The 20,231-nt window shown below is 62.7% G+C and overlaps 3 protein-coding genes and 2 long non-coding RNA genes across 7 annotated transcripts; 3 read left to right on the top strand and 2 right to left on the bottom strand.

The window, feature by feature from the left end:
- Positions 1-554: 554 nt before the first annotated feature.
- Positions 555-8,155, top strand: DHDH (dihydrodiol dehydrogenase). Its single transcript, NM_001195678.1, is given in 7 exon segments — positions 555-683; positions 1,241-1,352; positions 2,169-2,332; positions 2,912-3,164; positions 6,408-6,532; positions 7,656-7,809; positions 8,007-8,155. Coding segments are annotated over 7 exon segments (1,008 nt in total). The 5' UTR covers positions 555-593; the 3' UTR covers positions 8,117-8,155.
- On the bottom strand, positions 3,160-6,387 carry LOC127485604 (uncharacterized). Its single transcript, XR_007912576.2, has 3 exons — positions 6,202-6,387; positions 5,523-5,612; positions 3,160-3,408 (listed from the first exon to the last, which is right to left on the bottom strand). It is a non-coding gene; the product is annotated as an uncharacterized lncRNA (long non-coding RNA).
- Positions 8,156-12,210: 4,055 nt separating the features above from the next.
- On the top strand, positions 12,211-18,507 carry BAX (BCL2 associated X, apoptosis regulator). 3 transcript variants are annotated; one of them, XM_002723696.5, is made up of 6 exons: positions 12,211-12,384; positions 12,935-12,986; positions 13,073-13,219; positions 13,490-13,625; positions 15,207-15,311; positions 15,606-15,874. In XM_002723696.5, the coding sequence occupies exons 1-6, from the start codon at positions 12,351-12,353 to the stop codon at positions 15,708-15,710; spliced, it is 579 nt and encodes a 192-aa protein (XP_002723742.1). In that variant the 5' UTR covers positions 12,211-12,350; the 3' UTR covers positions 15,711-15,874. The 3 variants fall into 3 exon arrangements, with proteins under 3 accessions (XP_002723742.1, XP_069919203.1, XP_008250583.1); XM_070063102.1 differs by having other exon boundaries at positions 12,232-12,384; positions 15,207-15,324; positions 15,576-18,507; XM_008252361.4 differs by lacking the exon at positions 12,211-12,384 and having other exon boundaries at positions 12,399-12,986.
- On the bottom strand, positions 13,072-18,231 carry LOC138846655 (uncharacterized). The gene is made up of 2 exons (XR_011384190.1): positions 18,125-18,231; positions 13,072-16,578 (listed from the first exon to the last, which is right to left on the bottom strand). It is a non-coding gene; the product is annotated as an uncharacterized lncRNA (long non-coding RNA).
- Positions 18,493-19,799, top strand: FTL (ferritin light chain). The gene is made up of 4 exons (NM_001101688.1): positions 18,493-18,695; positions 18,832-18,978; positions 19,298-19,423; positions 19,519-19,799. Exons 1-4 carry the CDS (start codon positions 18,594-18,596, stop codon positions 19,669-19,671), a joined length of 528 nt encoding a protein of 175 aa, NP_001095158.1. The 5' UTR covers positions 18,493-18,593; the 3' UTR covers positions 19,672-19,799.
- Positions 19,800-20,231: the final 432 nt, after the last annotated feature.

The following is a 20,231-nucleotide window of genomic DNA, read 5'->3' as shown; positions in this document are numbered from 1 at the left end:
TAGCATCCCTGGGCACCGGCATGTACGGGGGGTGGTGGTCACTGACCCTCCCAGACGGGTTAGGGGGACTAATGCATCCCTCTGAAAGCGGCCAATCTGCCGGCCTGAAATAATGACCAGGGCTCCCTGGGCCTCAGCTCCCCCCACCCCGTGGAGGAGGAGCGATAGAGCCCGGATCACAGGTCCAGCCCAGGAACCTGTGGCCCGGGGCCTGGCACACACGGACCGCGCAGTATAAACACAGTATCTGGATGACCTTGTCACTCTCCGCCTCTCTCCCCCTCAAAGGCAGCCGACTCTCCGGGGAAACAGCGGGGTTGGGTGGAAAGGAAGTAGGGTCACGAGAGCGCCCAGAGCACAAGACCCTTGATCCCTAAGATCTGAGCCGCAAGCATGGGACGCCCCGCCCCCGCCCCGCCCCTCCGCGCGCTCTCCCAATGGGCTGGCGAGAACCGAAGAGCTCGGCCTCGGCTTTGAGACACGCGGCCAATGAGAAGCGGTGGAGGCGCGACGGGGGCGTGGCCCACCGCGGGGAGACGAGGACTCGCCGGGAGCCCGGAGCCGGCGCCACAGCTGCTCTCCGGCTGGCGACGATGGCGCTGCGCTGGGGTGTCGTGTCCGCCGGCCTGATCGCCGGCGACTTCGTGACCGTGCTGCAGGCGCTGCCTCGCTCCGAGCACCAGGTCCACGCCCGCCCCGGGGTCCCGGGCAGAGGCGGGGCCGGGGGTCCGGACGCCCAAGGCGGCGCCACTCCGCCTGTGCCCCGGTGGGGTCCAGGCCCTGCGGGGGTATGCGGGGGGCTTGGCCTGGGCGACTGCCCCGGGGCGCTTTGCGCAGTTGTTGGAGACGCAGCGTGCAAAGACGCTCCACGCCCCCCACCCCGCCCCAGATTTTCGTGTTTCTAGAATTTATTTGAAAGGCAGGTGGACGCAGGCTGCCCACTTGCTTGCAACAGCCCCGGGCTGGGCCAGGCCGAAGCCGGGAGCCAGGAGCTCAACCCAAGCCTCTTCCGTGGGTGGCAGGGACCCGGGCGCTTGGACGGACCCGGGACTCGTACCCCGCCGCTCCGACATGGGCCGGGGGCGTTCCACGCTGCGCCCCACGTCCCTCCCGCCGCGGGCCTCGTGACGCCTCCTGGTCTTGAATCCCGGTTATCCGCAGACCTGTCTTTCCCAACCCCTCCCCCGCTACCGCCTCCCGCGCCTCGGGACTTAACCTCCCCTCCTCGGGCGCCCCCCAGGTGGTGGCGGTGGCCGCCCGCGACCTCCGCCGAGCGGAAGAGTTTGCGCGGACTCACGGCATCCCCAAGGCCTACGGGTCCTACGAGGAGCTGGCCAAGGACCCCGACGTGGGTGAGTGCGAGGGCGGCGGCCCCCGGGGCGGGGGGGGGGGGGGAGACCTTGGACCGGGAGGCTCCGGGAACCGCGCCTTGCCCTGGGGCCGGCTGCCCGGGTTCAGCAATCCTGGCCCTTCACTTTTTTTCTTTGGGGTTGCAGCTCATTGTATCAAGCCAATGATACCTTCTTAAATAATAAAGGGAAAATTATAAATTTGTTTAGGATACAGTTTCTAAATTCTCAAATCTTAGTATTTGGAAGTTTGGGGGGAAAATCTTTAACTCGTTGCACAAAATGACAAAAAGTACTTGTATTTCTGCTTAAGCATGATACTGAAGCTGCGTAGATTGTCAGCCCCCAAATTTCTTCTTATTTCTTTAACATTTGTTTTATTTATTTGAAAGGCAGTTAACAATGAGAGAGAGAGGGAGAGAGAGAGCTTCCATGTGTTGGTTCATTCCCCAAATGGCTGCAACCATCAAGGCTGGGCTGATCTGAAGCCAGGAGCTAGGAGTTCTTCCAGGTCTCCCATGCGGGTGCAGGGAGCACCTGGGCCATCTTCTACTGCTTTCCCAGGTGCACCAGCAGGGAGCTGGATCAGAAGTGGAGCAGCCTGGGCTTGAACCTGCGCCCATATGGGATGCTGGCAGTGGCAGGCTGCAGCTTGACCCCACTAAGCCACAATGCCGGCCTCAGCTGGCCCCAAATTTCTAAAGGCGGCCAGGGAGCCTGGCCAGGGTTCCAACAGACCCCGCGGCCGGGAACCTGTGTTCTGATTGGCCTGGTCATGTGGGCGGGGTGCTGACCTGCCGCCGTCCATCCTGCACCCAGAGGTGGCCTACATCGGCACCCAGCACCCCCAGCACAAGGCCGCGGTGCTGCTGTTCCTGGCGGCGGGCAAGGCCGTCCTGTGTGAGAAGCCCCTGGGCGTGAACGCCGCGGAAGTTCGCGAGATGGTGGCTGAGGCCCGGTCCCGAGGCCTCTTCCTCATGGAGGTGAGGGCGGAGGGGCCCCTGCAGCGCCGCTGTCTGCCCTGGGACATGTGGTTGCGGGTGGGCAGCTGTGGAGGAGCCCCAAGGAAGGGGAACCATCAAGATGGTCCCCATTGGGCAGCCTCTGTGAGGCACGCCTACCATGGAGTTCAAGACGGTGCCAGCAGTTAAGATGGCCGCCAAGCCTCAGTGGGCAGTGCCAGCAGTTAAGATGGCTGCCAAGTGGCACCTGGAAGCTATTGCCGTGCTAGGGAGTGTCCCAGTTCCCGCTTAGCTTGCTGTAGCTTCTGCCAGGAGTAGCAATGGCTGCCATGCACTTGCCTGCGTCTCGGCTGGCTCCTGTCTGCCCGGCAGCACTGCTGGGTCTCCCAGGCTTCAGACTTCCACAGGGGTGGGTGGTGGAGACTGACAGTGCCTCCCGGTCCTCCCGTGTCTTGCCAGGGTCAGCGCTCGGTCCGTTTATCCCATCCTCAGTTTTGTTGCCAGCCCATGTGTGCCTGACCCTGTACCGGGAGGTGTAAGACACACCAGGTGTGGATTTAGCGTGAATTTTCCGTGTCCTGTCTGCTCTCTGCTCCGCAGGCCATCTGGACTCGCTGTTTTCCTGCCGTTGATGCGCTGAGGTCGCTGCTGGCCCAGGGAGCTCTGGGGGACCTGCGGGTGGCTCGGGCAGAATTTGGGGAGAACTTAACCCAGGTGCTCCGGTCCGTAGACTGGGCCCAGGCTGGCGGCGGCCTGCTGGACCTCGGCATCTACTGCGTCCAGTTCATCTCCATGGTCTTCGGCGGGCAGAAACCCGAGAAGATCTCCGCCGTGGGAAGACGCTATGAGACAGGTACTGCGGCAGGGAGTGGGAGTGACCCCGTCTCCCTGGGCGCAGCACAGTGAGCACGCGACTCCTGGCCCAGGAGAGTCAGGGTAGGCGGCTGGAGGAAGTTCCCACCAGGGTCAGAAGGCTTCGGAGTCACAGGCTCTGCGCTGGGATTTTGCTTCAAGGTCTTCGCCCAGACTCGATGTCTCTGCACCCCGGTCACTTTGCAGCTGAAGTGGCAGGTGCCATGGGGGTTAGTGAGAACCTACTGGAGACAGAGGGGAAGCGTGGAGAAGTAGAAATAATTAGATTTTTAAAAAGAGATTTTTATTTATTTGAGGGGCAGCGTTGCAGACAAAGAGAGAGAGAGAGAGAGAGAGAGGTGTTCCTACTGCTGTTTCACTCCCCAGATGGCTGCAATGGCTTGAGTGGCCCAATCTGAAGCCAGGAGCCAGGAGTTTCTTCCGGGCCTCCCATGCAGGTGCAGGGGCCCAAGGACTTGGGTCATCTTCCACTGCTTTCCCAGGCATTAGCAGGGAGCTGGATCGGAAGTGGAGCAGCCAAGACCTGAACTAGCGCCCATATGGGATGCCAGCTCTGCACGTGGAGACTTAACCTACTTCGCCACAGCGCTGGCCCCAATAATTAAAATGTTTTCGAGTTGTCTCAGTGAGCCTATGCTACTTAACTACCGCAAAACGTACTGATGTCAATAGTGATTCCTTATGAGCTTGTGATTTGTGGGTTGGCTCCTCTGTGGCTCTCGCGCCTGCAGCCGCAGTCGACGGGTCATTTAGGGCTGGGGGGTTCAGGATGGCCGCAGTGATGTCTCGCAGGTGTAGGCTGTTGTCCGGGGGGCCTTGGCTCTGCACTGCACAGCTTCTCCAGCGGGCTGGCTGAGGCTCATCCGAGCCCTGCTCTCAGAATTCCAGGTGCAGCAACCAACAGAGGGCAGGCGCCCAGCGAAGCCCCTGCTGACATCATGTTGGCTGCCGGCCCATTGGCCACAGCAAGTTGTACAATCAGCTCGGGCTGCAGTGGGGAGCAGGGGGGGGGGGCAGAGCTGACAATGGAAGACAGGAGGGAGTGGCGAGTGTTGAGCCCACTGCTTGATCCACCTGCAACTCACATTGGTGTGCTGGGGTTCAAGTCCTGGCCCTGCCTTCCAATTCTAGCTTCCTGCTCATGGCTGCCCTGGGAGGCAGCAGGTGGTGGCTTAAGGAGGTGGGTTCCTGCCGCCCACTTGCAAGACCCAGATGGAGTTCCAGGCCCCAGGCTTCGTCCTGGCCCAGCTCCCGTGTTGTGGGCATTTGGGTTCTCTTTCTGTCTTTCTGCCTTTCACATACATTACATAACTAACAATTTGAATTTGTAAAACCCAGGAGGGCAGTGGAGGATGGCCCAAGTGCTTGGGCCCTGCACCCGCATGGGAGACCAGGAGAAGCACCTGGCTCCTGGCTTCAGATCGGCGTGGTGCGCCGGCCGCAGTGGCCATTGTGGGGTGAACCAATGGAAAAGGAAGACCTTTAAAAATAAAAATGAGGCCGGCGCCGCGGCTCACTAGGCTAATCCTCCGCCTTGCGGCGCCAGCACACCGGGTTCTAGTTCCGGTTGGGGCGCCGGATTCTGTCCCGGTTGCCCCTCTTCCAGGCCAGCTCTCTGCTGTGGCCAGGGAGTGCAGTGGAGGATGGCCCAAGTGCTTGGGCCCTGCACCCCATGGGAGACCACGAAAAGCACCTAGCTCCTGGCTCCTGCCACCGGATCAGCGCAGTGCGCCGGCTGCAGCGCGCCGGCCACGGCGGCCATTGGAGGGTGAACCAACGGCAAAGGAAGACCTTTCTGTCTCTCTCTCTCACTGTCCACTCTGCCTGTCAAAAAATAAAAAAAAATAAAATAAATAAAATAAAAATGAAAAAAAAAGAAAGTGGGAGAGGGGACACCTGCTGGGGGTCTTTGTGGCGTCCTTGCCAGTGCAACCCTGGGAAGCGTGACTACAGCGCTTTGGAAACCTGTTGTGCAGGGAGCCGGCTGCTTCCACGGGAAGTGGGGACTGCCCGAGGGCACAGATCGGGTGTCCCCACGGGCAGAGGAGGGAGCAGAGGTGCCGAGCGGGCGGGCCGCGGCGTGTCCTGGTGCCCAGAGCCGGCACGGGTGACGCCCTGGGCTCGTCCACATGTGGCTCACTACCCACACGGGTGCCAGGGGCCCGAGTGCCCGAGGTGTCACCTCTGCCTCCCAGGCCCTGGACGGTTAGGAAGCCGGAGCCAGGATGAGAGCATCGAACCCGAACCCCGGTACTCAGGTGTGGGAGGCAGCTGTCCGAGGTCGCTCTCTCTGTGCTGGGTGTTTGTGTTTGTTTCTTTCTGGTGTGTACTTACTCACCTGTTTCGGTAGCGGCTTTCCTGGGAGGCATAGGGTCAGATACCATGCACTTCATTCCTTTAAGGTGCAGAATTCATTCCGTGGTTTGCACTGCAATGAATGTTAGAATGATTGCATTGCTCCAGAAAACCCTGTCCTGTTAGCAGGACACACACACACACACACACACCCGCCTCCGTCACACACACACACACACACACACACCTCCATCACACACACACACCCGCCTCCATCATACACACACACCTCTGTCACACACACACACATACCTCCATCACACACACATACACACACACACACACCTCTGTATCACACACATACACACACACACCTCCATCACACACACACACCTCCATCTCACACACACATACACACACACCTCCGTCACACACACACCTCTGTCACACACACCCACCTCTGTCACACACACCTCCGTCACACACACACACACCCGCCTCCGTCACACACACACCTCCGTCACACACACTCACACACCCACCTCCGTCACACCACACACACACACACAGACACACACCTCCATCATACACCCGCCTCCATCATACACACACACACACCTCTGTCTCACACACACACACACCTGCCTCCGTCTCACACACACACACACACACACACACCTCTGTCTCACACACACACACACCTCCCTCCTCCCCTCTCGCACCCAGCCCTGTGATCTGCAGCTCTGGATCTGCTGGCCTGGGGCGTGCCCTCTGGGGAGGTTGGGGGCGGGGCATCCCAGGCTCCTCCTCCTTCCTCTGCTGCTGCAGACGGCCAGTGCCGGGCAGGGGCTCCACACAGGGTGTGTGAGGCCTGGGCAGGCTGAGCCCCGGCGACCCAGCCCCGCCCTGCCCTGTGACACCCCTGCAGGCGTGGACGACACCGTGACTGTGCTCCTGCAGTACCCGGGAGGGGTCCACGGCAGCTTCACCTGCAGTATCTCCTCCAAGCTCTCCAACACGTGCTCCGTGAGCGGCACCAAGGGAATCGCCCAGGTGAGGCCGCAGCAGCCGGAGCTGAGCCGGCGGGGGCGGGGCCTCTGGGCCCCTGGGGAGGCTGCTTCTCTCGCTCCATCAGTGGCCTCAGGCCAGGGTGCGCTAAGCAGCCACAGGCAATGCCAGCACCTGGCTGCTCTGCTTCCGGTCTGCCTGGACAGACAGCAAATGATGGCCCAAGGACTTGGGCCCCTGCCACCCACCTGGGAGACCCGGATGCAGTTCCTGGCTCCTGGCTTTGGCCTTGTTTCCAAGGTGGAATCTGGGTGTTACCAAGGTCGGGGTCCCTTGGCTTCCTGGGACCCCTGTGCAGAATAAAATCCTGATGTTCTTAGCACCGGCTCATGGGGGGATTCGGGCTTTTTCTTGGGCTTATTTTGGTTTTTCAACTTTAAGTTGTTTATTAGAGACACAGACGGAGAGCTCCAGTCTGCTGGTTCGCTCCGTGGATGCTTACAGAAGCCGGCACTTGACCCAAGCTGAAGTCAGGAGTTGGGGACTCCATCCAGGGCTCTTTTAAGGGTTTATTTATTGCAGAGTTGCAGAGAGAGACACAGGAAGACAGAGACATCTTCCATCTGTTGGTCCCAATGGCTCAGCACAAGCCAGGCTGAAGCCATGAGCCTGGAGCTCCATCCGGGTCTCCCACGCGGGTGCAGGGGCCCAAGCACTTGGGCCACCTTCCACTGCTTTCCCAGGTTCATAAGCAGGGAGCTGGATTGGAAGTGGAGCAGCCAGGACTCAAACCACTGCTCCAGTATGAGATGCCGGCGTCACAGGCAGCGGCTTAACCCAGTGCGCCACGAGGCCGACCACTGCACCTCTGCATTTCTATTTATTTTGGCCCAGACTGGGAGGTGGGGCCTCGGAGCTGAAGGAAGGGTCTCCTTGCAGATTTCAAGGTGCTGGCGACCTGAGCATCGTCCTCGCAAAGGGGACCCAAGAGAAGCCTTTGTCTCCAGGCCGAAGCAGGCGCAGAGAGCTTTAGGGGTTTAGGATGATGGCGGAGCTTCCACAGAGCTAAGCCCCTACGACTGGGGAGGAGAGGAGGAGGGGTCTCCCAGCCTCCCTGGGGCGGATGCAGGCCCGCCCTCACTGCAGGGCACCTCCGATCTCCCTCCAGCTTCTGGAACCTTGCTGGTGCCCAACGGAGCTGGTGGTGAACAAGGAACGCAAGGAGTTCCCACTGGCCCCAGAAGAGAACAAGAAATTCAACTACAGAAATGGGATGGGCATGAGTTACGAGGCCCAGCACGTCCGGGACTGCCTGCGCAAGGGTAAGGACGTGGAGCGAAAGGGGGACGCTGCCTCCCACTCCCCCCACCCCATTGCTGGTCAGAACTACATCTCCCAGGACCCCCAGGGCATCCATCCACCTGCAACCCAGTACTACTGCACCCTATGGAATTCTGGGAATTGTAGTTCTGGTCTGGCGTGCAGGCAGGAGGGTGTAGTAACTGTGGTCTCTCCCCAGGTCTGAAGGAAAGCCCTGTGATTCCCCTGGCGGAAAGTCAGCTCCTGGCTGACATCCTGGAGGAGGTGAGGAAGGCCATCGGAGTGACCTTCCCCCAGGACAAGCACTGACGCCTGCCCTGAAAAAATAAAGTTTTCCTCGAGGTCTTACGTGTTGGTGGGAGTGGCTCGGCCGGACTAGTGAGCCTCATGCAGGGCCCTGGAGAGTGAGCTGGGTGGGATGGTGGGCAGAGAGGGAGGAAGGCCCCATCAGGACCACGTTCCACGCGGTTTTTGGCACACGACCCACGTCTTCCTTGGAAATCTCTCTCTGGCTCCCAAACGCCACCCCACTTTCATTCTGTCACTGTCCCGGCTGTCACAGCCTGTCCTGGACTTCCGCTGCATTGGTCAGGTTGTATCTTCGGGCAGTGTTAGAGGTGTGACGCCCTTGGCCTGGCCGGAGAGGGAAGGCGCAGGAGCTCAAACCTTCAGGCTGAGGCCGGCGTCGGACCAGAGCCTGGCTTCCTCCGTCACCGCAGGTCCCAGGCGCTGGTTAAGCAGCGACCTGGGCCGCGGAGCCAGGCGGTGCCTGCGCCCTGGGGAGCCCCGTGTCGGGGGTGTCCCAGCCGCACTCCCTCCCGGCCCTGCCTTTATCCCCTCATCTGTAAAGGGCAGAGGCTCCCAGCCAGCCAGGAGCTCCCAGTGGGACTGTGTTGCTAAGTGAGGGCGTTCAGGAGGTATTGGGGCCCCTTCCACGGTCTTCTCGGCTCAGCGTGGGTTTCTAGGGACGGGCAGCTCACGGTGCGTGGAGCAGCTTCTGCGCCTTAGGCTTCATGGCTTTTTTTTATTATTTTTGACAGGCAGAGTGGACAGTGAGAGAGACAGAGAAAAGTCTTCCTTTTGCCGTTGGTTCACCCTCCAATGGCCGCCGCGGCCGGCGCGCTGCGGCCGGCGCACCGCGCTGATCCGATGGCAGGAGCCAGGAGCCAGGTGCTTTTCCTGGTCTCCCATGGGGTGCAGGGCCCAAGCACCTGGGCCATCCTCCACTGCACTCCCTGGCCACAGCAGAGAGCTGGCCTGGAAGAGGGGCAACCGGGACAGAATCCGGCGCCCCGACCGGGACTAGAACCCGGTGTGCCGGCGCCGCTAGGCGGAGGATTAGCCTAGTGAGCCGTGGCGCCGGCCAGGCTTCATGGCTCTTAAATGGCACAAACCCGCTGCCGTGGCTCCGGGGCCTGGGCAGCCCACGGTCAGCGTGCCAGCAGTGTGGTGCCCGCTGAGGGCTCCCCCTCGGCTTCTGTGTCCTCACTCGAGGGAGGAGCCAGGGGGCCCCCTCCAGCCTCTTCTGGAAGACTCAGCTGCCAATCTGAAGACGGAGCCTTGGGATCCAATCGCCTCCCACCTCGGGTGTTCAGGTTTCCATACGTGAGTTGTAGGGCGACACACAGCAGACCCTAGGAACTGCCCAGCACAGTATCTTTCAGGTTTTTATTTATTTTTTATTTTAAAGGCAGAGTTACAAAGAGGCAGAGAGAGAGAGAGGTTTTCCATCCACTGGTTCACTCCCCAAATGGCTGCAATGGTCAGAGCTCTGCTGATCCAAAGCCAGGAGCCAGGAGCTTCTTCCAGGTCTCCCATGCAGGTGCAGGGGCCCAAGGACCTGGGCCCTCTTCTACTGCTTTCCCAGGACACAGCAGAGAGGTGGATAGGAAGTGGAGTAGCTGGGATTCTAACTGGTGCCCATATGGGATGCCAGCACTGCAGGCAGCAGCTTTACCCACTATACCACAGCACCAGCCCCTATTTATTTTATTTATTTATTTTTAAATCTTTATTTTTTTGCAAGAGTGACAAGGAGATACACAGAAAGAGGTCTTCCATCTGCTGGTTCACACTCCCCAAATGGCCACAGCAGCTGACGCTGGGCCAGGCCAGGGCGAAGTCTCCCACGTGGGTGGTGGAGGACCAAGCAACTGGGCCATTTTCTGCTGCTTGCCCAGCTGCCTTGGCAGGGAGCGGGGTCAGAGGCAGAGCAGGTGGGACTTGATGCAACGCTCTGACGTGGGATGCTGGTGCCACAGGTGCACAGGTGGCAGCTTAACCCGATGAGGACTTTTTCTTTCTTTCTTTCTTTCTTTCTTTCTTTCTTTCTTTCTTTCTTTCTTTCTTTCTTTCTTTCTTTTTTTTTTTTTTTTTTTGAAAAGATTTTTTAGAAAAAATCTTACAGACAGGGACAGTGTTGTGGGGCTCAGGCCAGGGATTCCAGGAAGAGGAACTGCCAAAGAAGCTCGCCAGGGGGCGCTCTGCAGCCAGGTCTCCCACGTTGGGGGCAGGGAGAAGCACTGGAGCCGTCACCCGCTGCCTTCCCTGGCACACGAGCAGGAAGCTGGATCGGAGGCAGAGCAGCTGGGCTTGGAGCCAGCGCTGTGCTGTGGGATGCCCGTGTTGCAGGGGGCAGCTTACCCTGCCGCGCCAAAACTCGCCCCCCCACGCACACGCAAACCCACAAGTGGCTTCACCGCCTGACTCCAGCTCAGATCCTGGCTGTGGTGTCACCCGGTCACCCGCAGCTTGACTGGGGCTGAGGGGTCTGCTTCCCCAGCAGCTCACCTGGCGGGGCCTTGGGGTCCTCACCGCACCTGTTTCCCTGGACGATGGCTGCTTGTGTCTCCTGGAAACACAGCAGCTGCCCCCCCCCCCTCCACGGGCGGTCCCAAGGGACCAAGGTGGAAGAGGCTGTGACTTTTTAGATTTGTTTGGAAGGCAGAGTGAGAGAGACAGAGAGGGAAAGAGATACGGAGACATCTACTGGCTCAGTAGCACAGCCACCACGCCCCGGGCCAGTCTGAAGCAAACAGCCTGGAACTTACTCTGCGTCTCCCACAGCAGTGGCAGGGCCTTGAGCACTTAGGCCAACACCTGCTGCCTCCCTGGGTGGGCACCAGCAGGAACCAGCTCTGCGATACGAGGTACAGGCACCCCAGGCTGGAGCTTAACACCCCGTGCCACAACACACACACACACACACACCCTCCAATCTGCAGCTGTGACTTTCACAACCTAGCCCTGGATGTCACACTCTGTCATTTCCACCCTGTCCTCTTGGCCAGCCCCATCAGTGTGGCGGGGGCTGCACCTGTTCTAATCACGATCCCGGGCCATCCTGGACGTGGTTTCACGCTTGACCTCGGGATTGGCTAAAAACCTTCTCCCACTCTGTGGATGCCTTGGTTAGCGGAGCCGCAGCTTGGGGGGCGGAGGCTGGACTGACACAAAGAAGTCAGCAGCGCCACTCCCCCTCAAGGACCCGCTTTCTCGCTCTCTGAGCAACTTTGTTCTCTAAAAACCACAGACTGTTGGAAATCCTATCAGTAGAAATGAAACATCCCACCCTTGCCTGGGAGGTCCCGGGGCTGGATACACAGTAGCAGCAGCCTCTGCTCCAGGCCCATCAGGTCCCCACTGCGATAACGCCGCAGTCGCAGACCATCCCGCAGGTCTCGGACGCCTTGTGGATCGGGGTGGGGGTGGGCTGCGGGGCCGCCCTGGGGTCGGGAGGAGGACGGCCCCTTGCGCGGGAGGCTGAGGCAGAATGAGGGCTGGGGGTTTGTGAGCGACACGGGATCAGTTCTCAAGGGACTGCAGCCCACTTTTCAGATCAGAGTTGCCTTTACCTACCATCTGTTTTTGTTTTTGTTTTTGTTTTTTTTTAATGTGAGAATTTGCATACCGAGACGTGCGGAAGTCCTGGGCGTACAACGCACCGACTTAGCTGCGTGTGAACCCACACTGGACGCAGCACACCGGGGCGCCCCCGGAACCTCCTGCGTCTCCCCCCACCCCTCCCCATCCCCGCTGACCTATCGCCGCGGTGTAATTTCTGCCATCTTGATGGATTTCCTGCCCCTGCTGTTACACACACACACACACACACACACGCACACACGCACAGGTTTCAGGCACCTCAAAGCCCGGCCTCGGGCGCACGCGGCTTCCGGCCTCTGAGTCTTTGCGCTTGCAGGTCTGAGCGTCAGAGAGCGCAAGCCTGGCCCGAATGTTCTGAAAAGCGCGCGTGCACGAATGAATGAATGGACGCCTGGTTTTGGCGGAGCTGCCCGGTGGACTGGCACGGCCGGCCCCATGGGGGCTGCTGATTGGCCGGCCCCGTGACAGACCACGCCCCCAGGGCAGCGAGGGAGGCGCGGTCACGTGATCCCCGGGCCCTGCGGGGCAGCGCCCGCGGCGGCCATTTTGCGGGGCGCCCACGTGAGGGGCGCACGTTCAGCGGGTCGCTCACGTGACTAGGGGCGCGCTGCGGCCGCCCGGGCGGACCCGGCGAGAGGCGGCGGCGGGAGCGGCGGTGATGGACGGGTCCGGGGAGCAGTCCAGAGGCGGGGGTGAGGCGGGAGGCAGACGGGAGGGAGGAGGGCGAGTCCCGTGGCCGGCCAGCCCCCGGATCCCTCCTGCCGGCCCGGGGCCGTGCGATCTCCAAGCACTCCGGGCCAGGAACTCCCGGATCGGGCGCTGCCAGCCTCCAGTCCCCTCCCTCCTTGGAGGTTCCCGGCTCTCCGGCCTCCACGCCCCGATCCCTTCCTGCCTGGCGTTCTCGGACCCCTGATAACTTGGGGATCCCGGAACCCCAACTCCCGGGCAGGCCCGGGCTTGTCGCGGGCACCACTTCCTGCCTCTGACCCCGGTGGGAGGGGCGGTCCTGCCTCGGCCCCCTCAGACTAGGGGTCTGGGTGCAGGAGACGCGCCCTGAGCTCCCCTCCCGGAAGAATGTAGGATGCGGGCCCCGCTGCCAGCCCCTGGCTCCTGCAGAGCTTCACTGCATGGACTCGCAGCCGCCTTGTGCACCAGGGACCCCGGAGTTCGCGGCACGGCCCTCCCTCGGGGACCACGGGCCTCCCAGGAGTCCAGGCGCCTCTTCCCTCCTCTCTCCTCTAGGGCCCACCAGCTCTGAGCAGATCATGAAGACAGGGGCCCTTTTGCTTCAGGGGTGAGTTTGAGTCTGATTACCGTGGCGCAGGTTCGAGGAGGGACACCCTGCCCTGATTCCGCGCCCCGACTCCGTCCCCACCCCAGTTTCATCCAGGACCGGGCCAGCCGGATGGGGGGGCAGACGCCCGAGCTGGCTGTGGCGCAGGGGCCCCAGGACGAGTCCACCAAGAAGCTGAGCGAGTGTCTCAAGCGCATTGGCGACGAACTGGACAGTAACATGGAGCTACAGAGGTGTGGACCCAGAAATGTGGCCCAGAACCCGGGGACCCCAGCCCCACGTCCTTTTCCTCGCCCGGGAGCCGGGAGTCAGCGCGGCCAGACTGGCAGCCCTACCCCACCCGGGGAGGGGCATTTCCCCCACCCTCCCACGTGTCCGTCGTGGGCCTTTTGCCCCGTGTTGGCCTCTGGCTTGGGCCTCGGTTTGCTTGTGCGCGCAGTGGGTGGGTGGGGGCCGCCATGCTCCGCCTGCTGTCCCCGACACCCTGCTCCCCCCTCCCGCAGGATGATCGCTGCCGTGGACACGGACTCCCCCCGCGAGGTCTTTTTCCGAGTGGCAGCCGACATGTTTGCCGACGGCAACTTCAACTGGGGCCGCGTTGTCGCCCTGTTTTACTTTGCCACCAAGCTGGTACTCAAGGTGGGCAGCTGCCGGCCAGTGCGCCCAGGGCGCGGCCCCCAGGCGGCCGGACGGGGCGCTCGGAGCCCGCAGAGGGAGTGAGACGGCCGTGGCCTGGCTGGCAGCTGCTTCGTTGGTTCTTTCAACAAACGCGTCCCGGGTCGGCTGTGTGCGGCCGGGCCTGGGCTCGGCACCCAGGACACAGCCCCGACGCGGCAGCCACGGCCCCCGGCTCCAGTGGCGCCCGCCCCGTGCAGGCGCTGGGCTGAGGGGACAGTGCTGGAGCTGGAGTGACAAGCACGATGCTGCGACCTAGAACGATAGGGGGAAGGCACGGAGGGCGCAGCAGGGGGTGGCGAGGCAGCCCGTGTCACTGGAACCCATGGGGCAGGGCCAGCATGTGGATGGCCAGGGTGCTCGGGGACCCGCAGGAGGGGGGACAGGAGTGACAGGCTGATTCAATAAGGCGGTGAGGTGACCTGACCATATACATTTAACTGGGAAACTTTATTATTAATTTATTGAAAGACACAGAGACAGAGGTCACCCGTCTGCTGGTCCATGCCCAGTGTCCGCCACAGCCAGTCTGGGAGTCCCAGACGCGCTCTCGGCTGCGCCTCCCAAGTGGGTGGCAGGGGCCCGAGTGCTCTAGCCGCCCGCTGCTGCTTCCCGCGGCGCATATTAGCAGGCAGCTGGGATCGGGAGCAGAGCCAGACTGGAGCCCAGGAGTCTGACAACGCCAGCAGCCTCAGTGTCTTACAGACGGATTTATTTGAAAGGCACAGTTACAGAGACAGGGAGAGACAGGTTCCACCTGCTGGCTCACTCCCCAGAGGGCCGCCGCCACGGCCGGGGCTGGCGCTCCATCACGGCCGTGGCCCAGTGCGCGTGCGGGAGGCCTGCGACCTGACCCACTGCACCCCAACCGCAAGTCCCTCCAGCAGTGTCGTAACCAAACACCTGCCCCGGCTGACCCTAAGAAGTCTGTTCACTGTGAAATCCCTTCGGCTTCTCTATGAAAACCAGAGATAATTTAAAGAGCTATTGGTGGGGACGGACCGAGAAATCATGCTGGTGATTGTGGGCGCAGCGGGGGGCTGTGGGGCGCAGGGCAGAAGCCGAGAACGGTGCGGCGGTGCCAGGCCTCGCCCCAGGCGGCAGCAGAGGTGGGGACTCGGCTGCTGGGGCTGGGGGGTGACTGCCAGGCCGCCATGGAGCCAAGGACAGTGGGGAGCAGCCCGGGTGGGGCGGGGGCATGGGCAGTGCTGGTCTCCCTGGCCTAGGAAAGCCCTCTGCGGAGGTGACATCTGAACCGAGCTCCCGGGCCAGTGGGGTGGCCCGCAACAGCAGGGTCGGTGCGCACAAGGCACCGAGGAGGGTTTGGTGGGCACGAAGAGAAGTGGGACGGATGACCCAAGTCCACCAGGGCCAAACTGCGCCTGGGAGGGAGCCCCGGGCTTGGGGGCAGCTGGCTGGGGCTCCGGGCTATGACGCCGACTGGCCGTGCGAGGGGAGGCAGGGGGCTGAGCGAGGAGGTGTGGGAGCGCGGTCTCCAAGCAGTGGGGACAGCTCAATCCCTGACGCCCACCCCGCTCCCTGCAGGCCCTGTGCACCAAGGTGCCTGAGCTCATCAGGACTATTATGGGCTGGACGCTGGACTTCCTCCGAGAGCGGCTGCTGGGCTGGATCCAAGACCAGGGTGGTTGGGTGAGACCCCTCTGCCCCGCCCCGCCTCAGACCCCCGGGCTCTCAGGCCCCCAGCACAGGGGTGCCCCCTTCGCACTTCCAGATGGTCACATATGGTCTAGAACGGGTTCCCCTAGCGTCCGATCAGCCCTGATTTACCGCTCCCCACTGGCTCCTGCCCTCCCTGGGGCCTCCGCTTCCTCAGGGCCTTGGCCCCAACCCGTTAGGCCCCACCCCCACCCCACCCACCGTGCCCTGTGACTTCCCTGCGCACGTCTGGCCAAGTGCTGACGCGGCTGATGTCCCTGTCCCCAGGACGGCCTCCTCTCCTACTTCGGGACCCCCACGTGGCAAACGCTGACCATCTTGGGGGCCGGAGTGCTCACCGCCTCACTCACCATCTGGAAGAAGATGGGCTGAGGCCGCCAGCTGCCTTTGGACTGTGCCATTTCCGCATAAATTATGACATTTTTCTGGAAGGCTGGGGATCCGGGGACACAGGCGTTTTTCTTACTTTTGTAATTATTGGGGGTGGGGAGGGGAGGGAGGCCTGGGCGGGGGCAATAAACCTCCTTTGGGCCGCACTGCACAGTCTGAGTCACTGGCCTGTGGCCTCTGTGGCCCAGCCACTTCCCCACGCCAGGCCGGCGGGCAGCCTGCTCGCCTCTGGGGTCGTTCCCGGGCCTGAGGCTCTGGACATGGTTTTCTGGAGGTGCCCTGTGCTGTCTGGGTTGGGGCTGGGTCCGTCCCAACCCCGCCCCTCCAGGGGGCTGCCCAGCACAGGGACACCCCAAGTTCCCAGCTTCCTGGGGTGCGCTGGGGAACAGGGAGATTCGGGGCGCAAGGCAGTGCCCTGGGGCCGTGTGCGAAGTTACCAAAGCCACAGGGCTCCAAGGGAAGGGCCTCGGCCCGGGCCAGGGCTGAGACGGACAGCAAAGGACCCTGCAAGGGGCTGGCCCAGGGGCCCTGCAGGACAGGCGCTGGGCTCGGGACGTGCGGCGCACCTGAGACGCACACCAGGGAGTCCGGGCAGAAGGGGGCAGAGTGAGACCTGGGAGAGTCCCAGGGTGGCCGCTGTCCCTCTCTGTCTGGTTCTGCCTCCCCATGTCCTGGCTCAGCCTCTTCCACTTGTGGGCCCCTTGAACGTTGCCTGGCGCGTGGCTAAGATACCTCTCAGGGCGCCCCACACGCCGGCTCTGAGCTCCTGGCTCCTGGGTTCCAGTTCCGATTCCAGCTTCGTGCTGTGTGCACCCCGGGAGGCAGCAGGTGACAGCCGGGCTCCTGCCACCTACACAGGAGAAGTGGGGTGAGCTCCTGGCTCCCCTCCCTGCCCTGCCCAGCCCTGCCCTGGTTACTGCAGGCATGTGGAGAGTGAACCTGCAGACAGAGGTCTGTCTACCGTTCAAATAAAATAATAAAACAACAAAGTCCTCTCTTCGCCAGCAGGCCTACCTGAGGCTAAAGGTCTTCAGGCTAAAGTGGAAAATGTGGTGAATCAGTAACTCCACAGGCAAACTGGGCAGACAGTAAGTGTGGAGGGGGCTGAGGGGAGCCTGGGTGGCCACCCCGCCCAGCGAGACCGTGGTCACACGCAGGGTCCCAGGGAAAACACTGGGAACCAAAGACACGCGAGAACGCACACACGGTTTCAGACAGGGTGCCGCCCTGGGGGAGCGCGCGGCCTTGGGTCTGGTCCCAAGGGTCTTAAGCAGTCAGCAGCTCCAAGGCCGACGCTGGCCACTGCCCCTTCCCCTCCCCCCGCGGAGTCAGCATGACTCAGCACATCCCGGCCTGGTCACCCGCCTAGGCCGAGGGCCCCAGATACTGCTTGGGCCCAGCACCTGGGGGTCGCCTTGGCCAGGAGCTGTAGCGCCCAGGTCCTGACCCTGCACCCCGCGCCTGGGGCCTCGGCTCCCCAGGCCTGCCTCCAGGGGCCACTTAAGTGGGGTCCAGGTCCTGCCTTGGCTCCTCCTCCCCCGAGGTCAGGGCGCTGGTTTGAGCCCCTGACTCCCAGACCCACATGCATCTGGTGCGTTTAAAAAAAATGCACGTTCCGGGGAGACAGGCACCCCGCCCCTGTGTCCCCGACCTCTGTCCCTCGGCCGCCCAAGGCGTCTCCTGGACACGCAGAAGCAGCAGGTGGCAGGCCAGACACGGGGCCTCTGTAGAGAGACTGCTCCGGGGCCACGGGAGACCCCAAGTCTCTGGGTTACCGCCATAACAGCCCCCCCAGGAAACGCAACCCCAGGGAGACCCCAGCACCCGGGGGGTTTCACTCTCCCCATCTCACTTCCCAGGAACGCTGGGCGCCGACGGACTCCAAGGCATCCGAGGAGCCCAGGCTTCTGTGCGCCTTAAGGGGCCGGGCCCCTCTTACAATCGTCCCTTCCCCCCGCGCCCCAATAGACTTCCAGGACCCCTCCCCGCCACTTCGACCCCAGGCTCCACACGCCCCAGCATCAATGACCACCTGGAGCGCCTAAAGGCCTCCCGGGGAGGACTTAAATGTGGATGCCCATGGTGTCCCCACCTCCTCCTAACCCCCAGGCCTCAGGGCAGGAGCCCCCTCCTCCCAGAGATCCGCAGGGCTCGCTTACAGCCACCTCCACAGCCCTCCACAGCCCTCCTGCTCGGGGAGACCCCTCAGCTCACAGCACAAACCCCTGGCAGCCTGCAGGTCCTCTCCGCGCTCTGAGGCACGACCCCCCCCCCCCGGGTTCCAGAAAGTTCCATGCTCTCAGAAACGGCCACAGACCCCTGCTTTCCTGAGGTAGCCCCAGGACCACAGGGTCATCACTCCCCAGGGGCTCCCCGGGCACCCACCAACCTCTCACCTCCCGGAGAGACCCTCAGAAGCCCTCGACTTCCCCGAACCAGCCACAGAACCCCCACCCCCATTCTCCATTTCACAACAGGCTCGCGCAACAGGCGCGTGACTTCCCCACCTCAGGGTGGGGACGGAGACCCCCTTTCTGCGCCTGATTGGTCAGAAGCCGCCCGGAGGCCCTGCCTCCCCCAAACGCCAATTGGCCGAGCCCTCGCCCTCCGAGCCCCGCCCCCGAGGGCCAGCAGAGTATAAAAGCCGCCGCCCAAGCAGCCGCCCGAAGCTACGCGTCGGGAGACCCGCGGACCTGTGTCTTGCTTCAACAGTGTTTGAACGGAACAGGCCCGGGGACTCTCTCACAGGCTTCGACCGCCCTCCGACCTCCTCTCCAGTCAGAAGCTCCGGGACCACCTCTCGGCCACCTCCTGCTCCTGGGACCAGCCCACCGCGGTTCTGTGGTCATCTCACCGCCGCCAACCATGACCTCCCAGATCCGTCAGAATTACTCCCCCGAGGTGGAGGCTGCCGTCAACCACCTGGTCAATCTGCATCTGCGGGCCTCCTACACCTACCTCTCTCTGGTGAGGGTCCGCGGGACGCCCCCGACCCGAGTTGCACACAACTGCGCGTGCGCGGGCCCGCTTTGTCCCGCGGCGGCGCCGGGGGCGGAGCCCGCACGCCTCCCGCCAACGGTTTTCCTTTCGCGTCTTCCCGCAGGGCTTCTATTTCGACCGCGACGATGTGGCTCTGGAGGGCGTGAGCCACTTCTTCCGCGAGTTGGCGGAGGAGAAGCGCGAGGCCGCCGAGCGGCTCCTGAAGATGCAAAACCAGCGCGGAGGCCGCGCCCTCTTCCAGGACGTGCAGGTACCTGGTGTGCGGCCCGCGGACTACATCTCCCGGCGGGCTGCGCGCGCCGAGACCGGAGCCCGAGCGCCGGCTGGGTGTCGCGCGGCCTTCTGGGAGATTGAGTTCAGTCGTGAGCGAGTCGTTAAGGTTGGAAAAGGAGGTGAACCCTGAGGGCCCCGCGGTCCGGGCCGCTGCGTGGTCTCCTGAGGCGACTCTTGTAGGAGGGTGGGGGTAGTAAGTACAAGCCCGCCCACCTCTTTTGAGCGTCCCCGGCCCCCGACGGCTGCTGGGAAAGTGGAGTTTGGGCCCAGTGCTGAGCCCCTCGTCCTTTGTGCAGAAGCCGTCCCAGGATGAGTGGGGCAAGACCCTCAACGCCATGGAAGCCGCCTTGGCCCTGGAGAAGAACCTGAACCAGGCGCTCCTGGACCTTCATGCCTTGGGATCCGCCCACACGGACCCTCACGTAAGTGCCCCCGCCACCGCGCCTTTGATTGGGCTGATTTCCCTTGTGAGCCTTCCTCCTCCGTGCGCCGTCTGATCTCCCCTTCTCTCCGTCAGCTCTGTGACTTCCTGGAGAACCACTTCCTGGACGAGGAGGTGAAGCTCCTGAAGAAGATGGGCGACCACCTGACCAACATCCGCCGCCTGAGCGGCCCCCAGGCCTCGCTGGGCGAGTATCTCTTCGAGAGGCTCACGCTCAAGCACGACTAGGGGCGCCCGGAGCCAGCGGCGCCGCGCGTCTGCCCGCGCTCTCCTGCCAGCCGCCAGGCAGCTTGTTCACAGCCCTGAACCCTCTCCCAAACCTGGGACCAAACGGAAATAAAGTTTCTTGCTGCAGCATGGGGTTGTGGTGTGCATTACGGTGGAGGCGGCGGAACGGACCTTCAGGGCTCCACGGAGTGGGCTGGCAGGGGAGAGGTCCGCCAGGCCGGCTGGCCGTTAACTGCCCTGCCCAGCGGGTCGGGCCAGGTTCAGGGAGGGCTGGCAGCAAGGCCCTGTTCGGCCTCAGCAGCCTGGGCGGTGATGGGGTCAGGCAGCGGGCCAAGCTCTGAAAGGCAGGTAAACAATGAGTGACCCTTCACCACGGGCAGCCCAGAGCGGCCGGCCAAGGCTGCTGCTCCTTGCGCCCGCGCCGGGGTAACTCCGGTGCAGGGCACGTACCGAGAAGACAGGTCAGGAGGAGCAGGGGCGCGTGATGCTGTTGGGGTTCAGCACAGGAACCAGACGTGCGACCCGGGCCCAGAGTCTCCAAAGGGGAACTGAAGCAGCTT

Source organism: Oryctolagus cuniculus, chromosome 18, assembly GCF_964237555.1.
Source record: "Oryctolagus cuniculus chromosome 18, mOryCun1.1, whole genome shotgun sequence".
Taxonomy (NCBI): domain Eukaryota; kingdom Metazoa; phylum Chordata; class Mammalia; order Lagomorpha; family Leporidae; genus Oryctolagus; species Oryctolagus cuniculus.
This window is presented reverse-complemented; position numbering and strand designations above follow the sequence as displayed.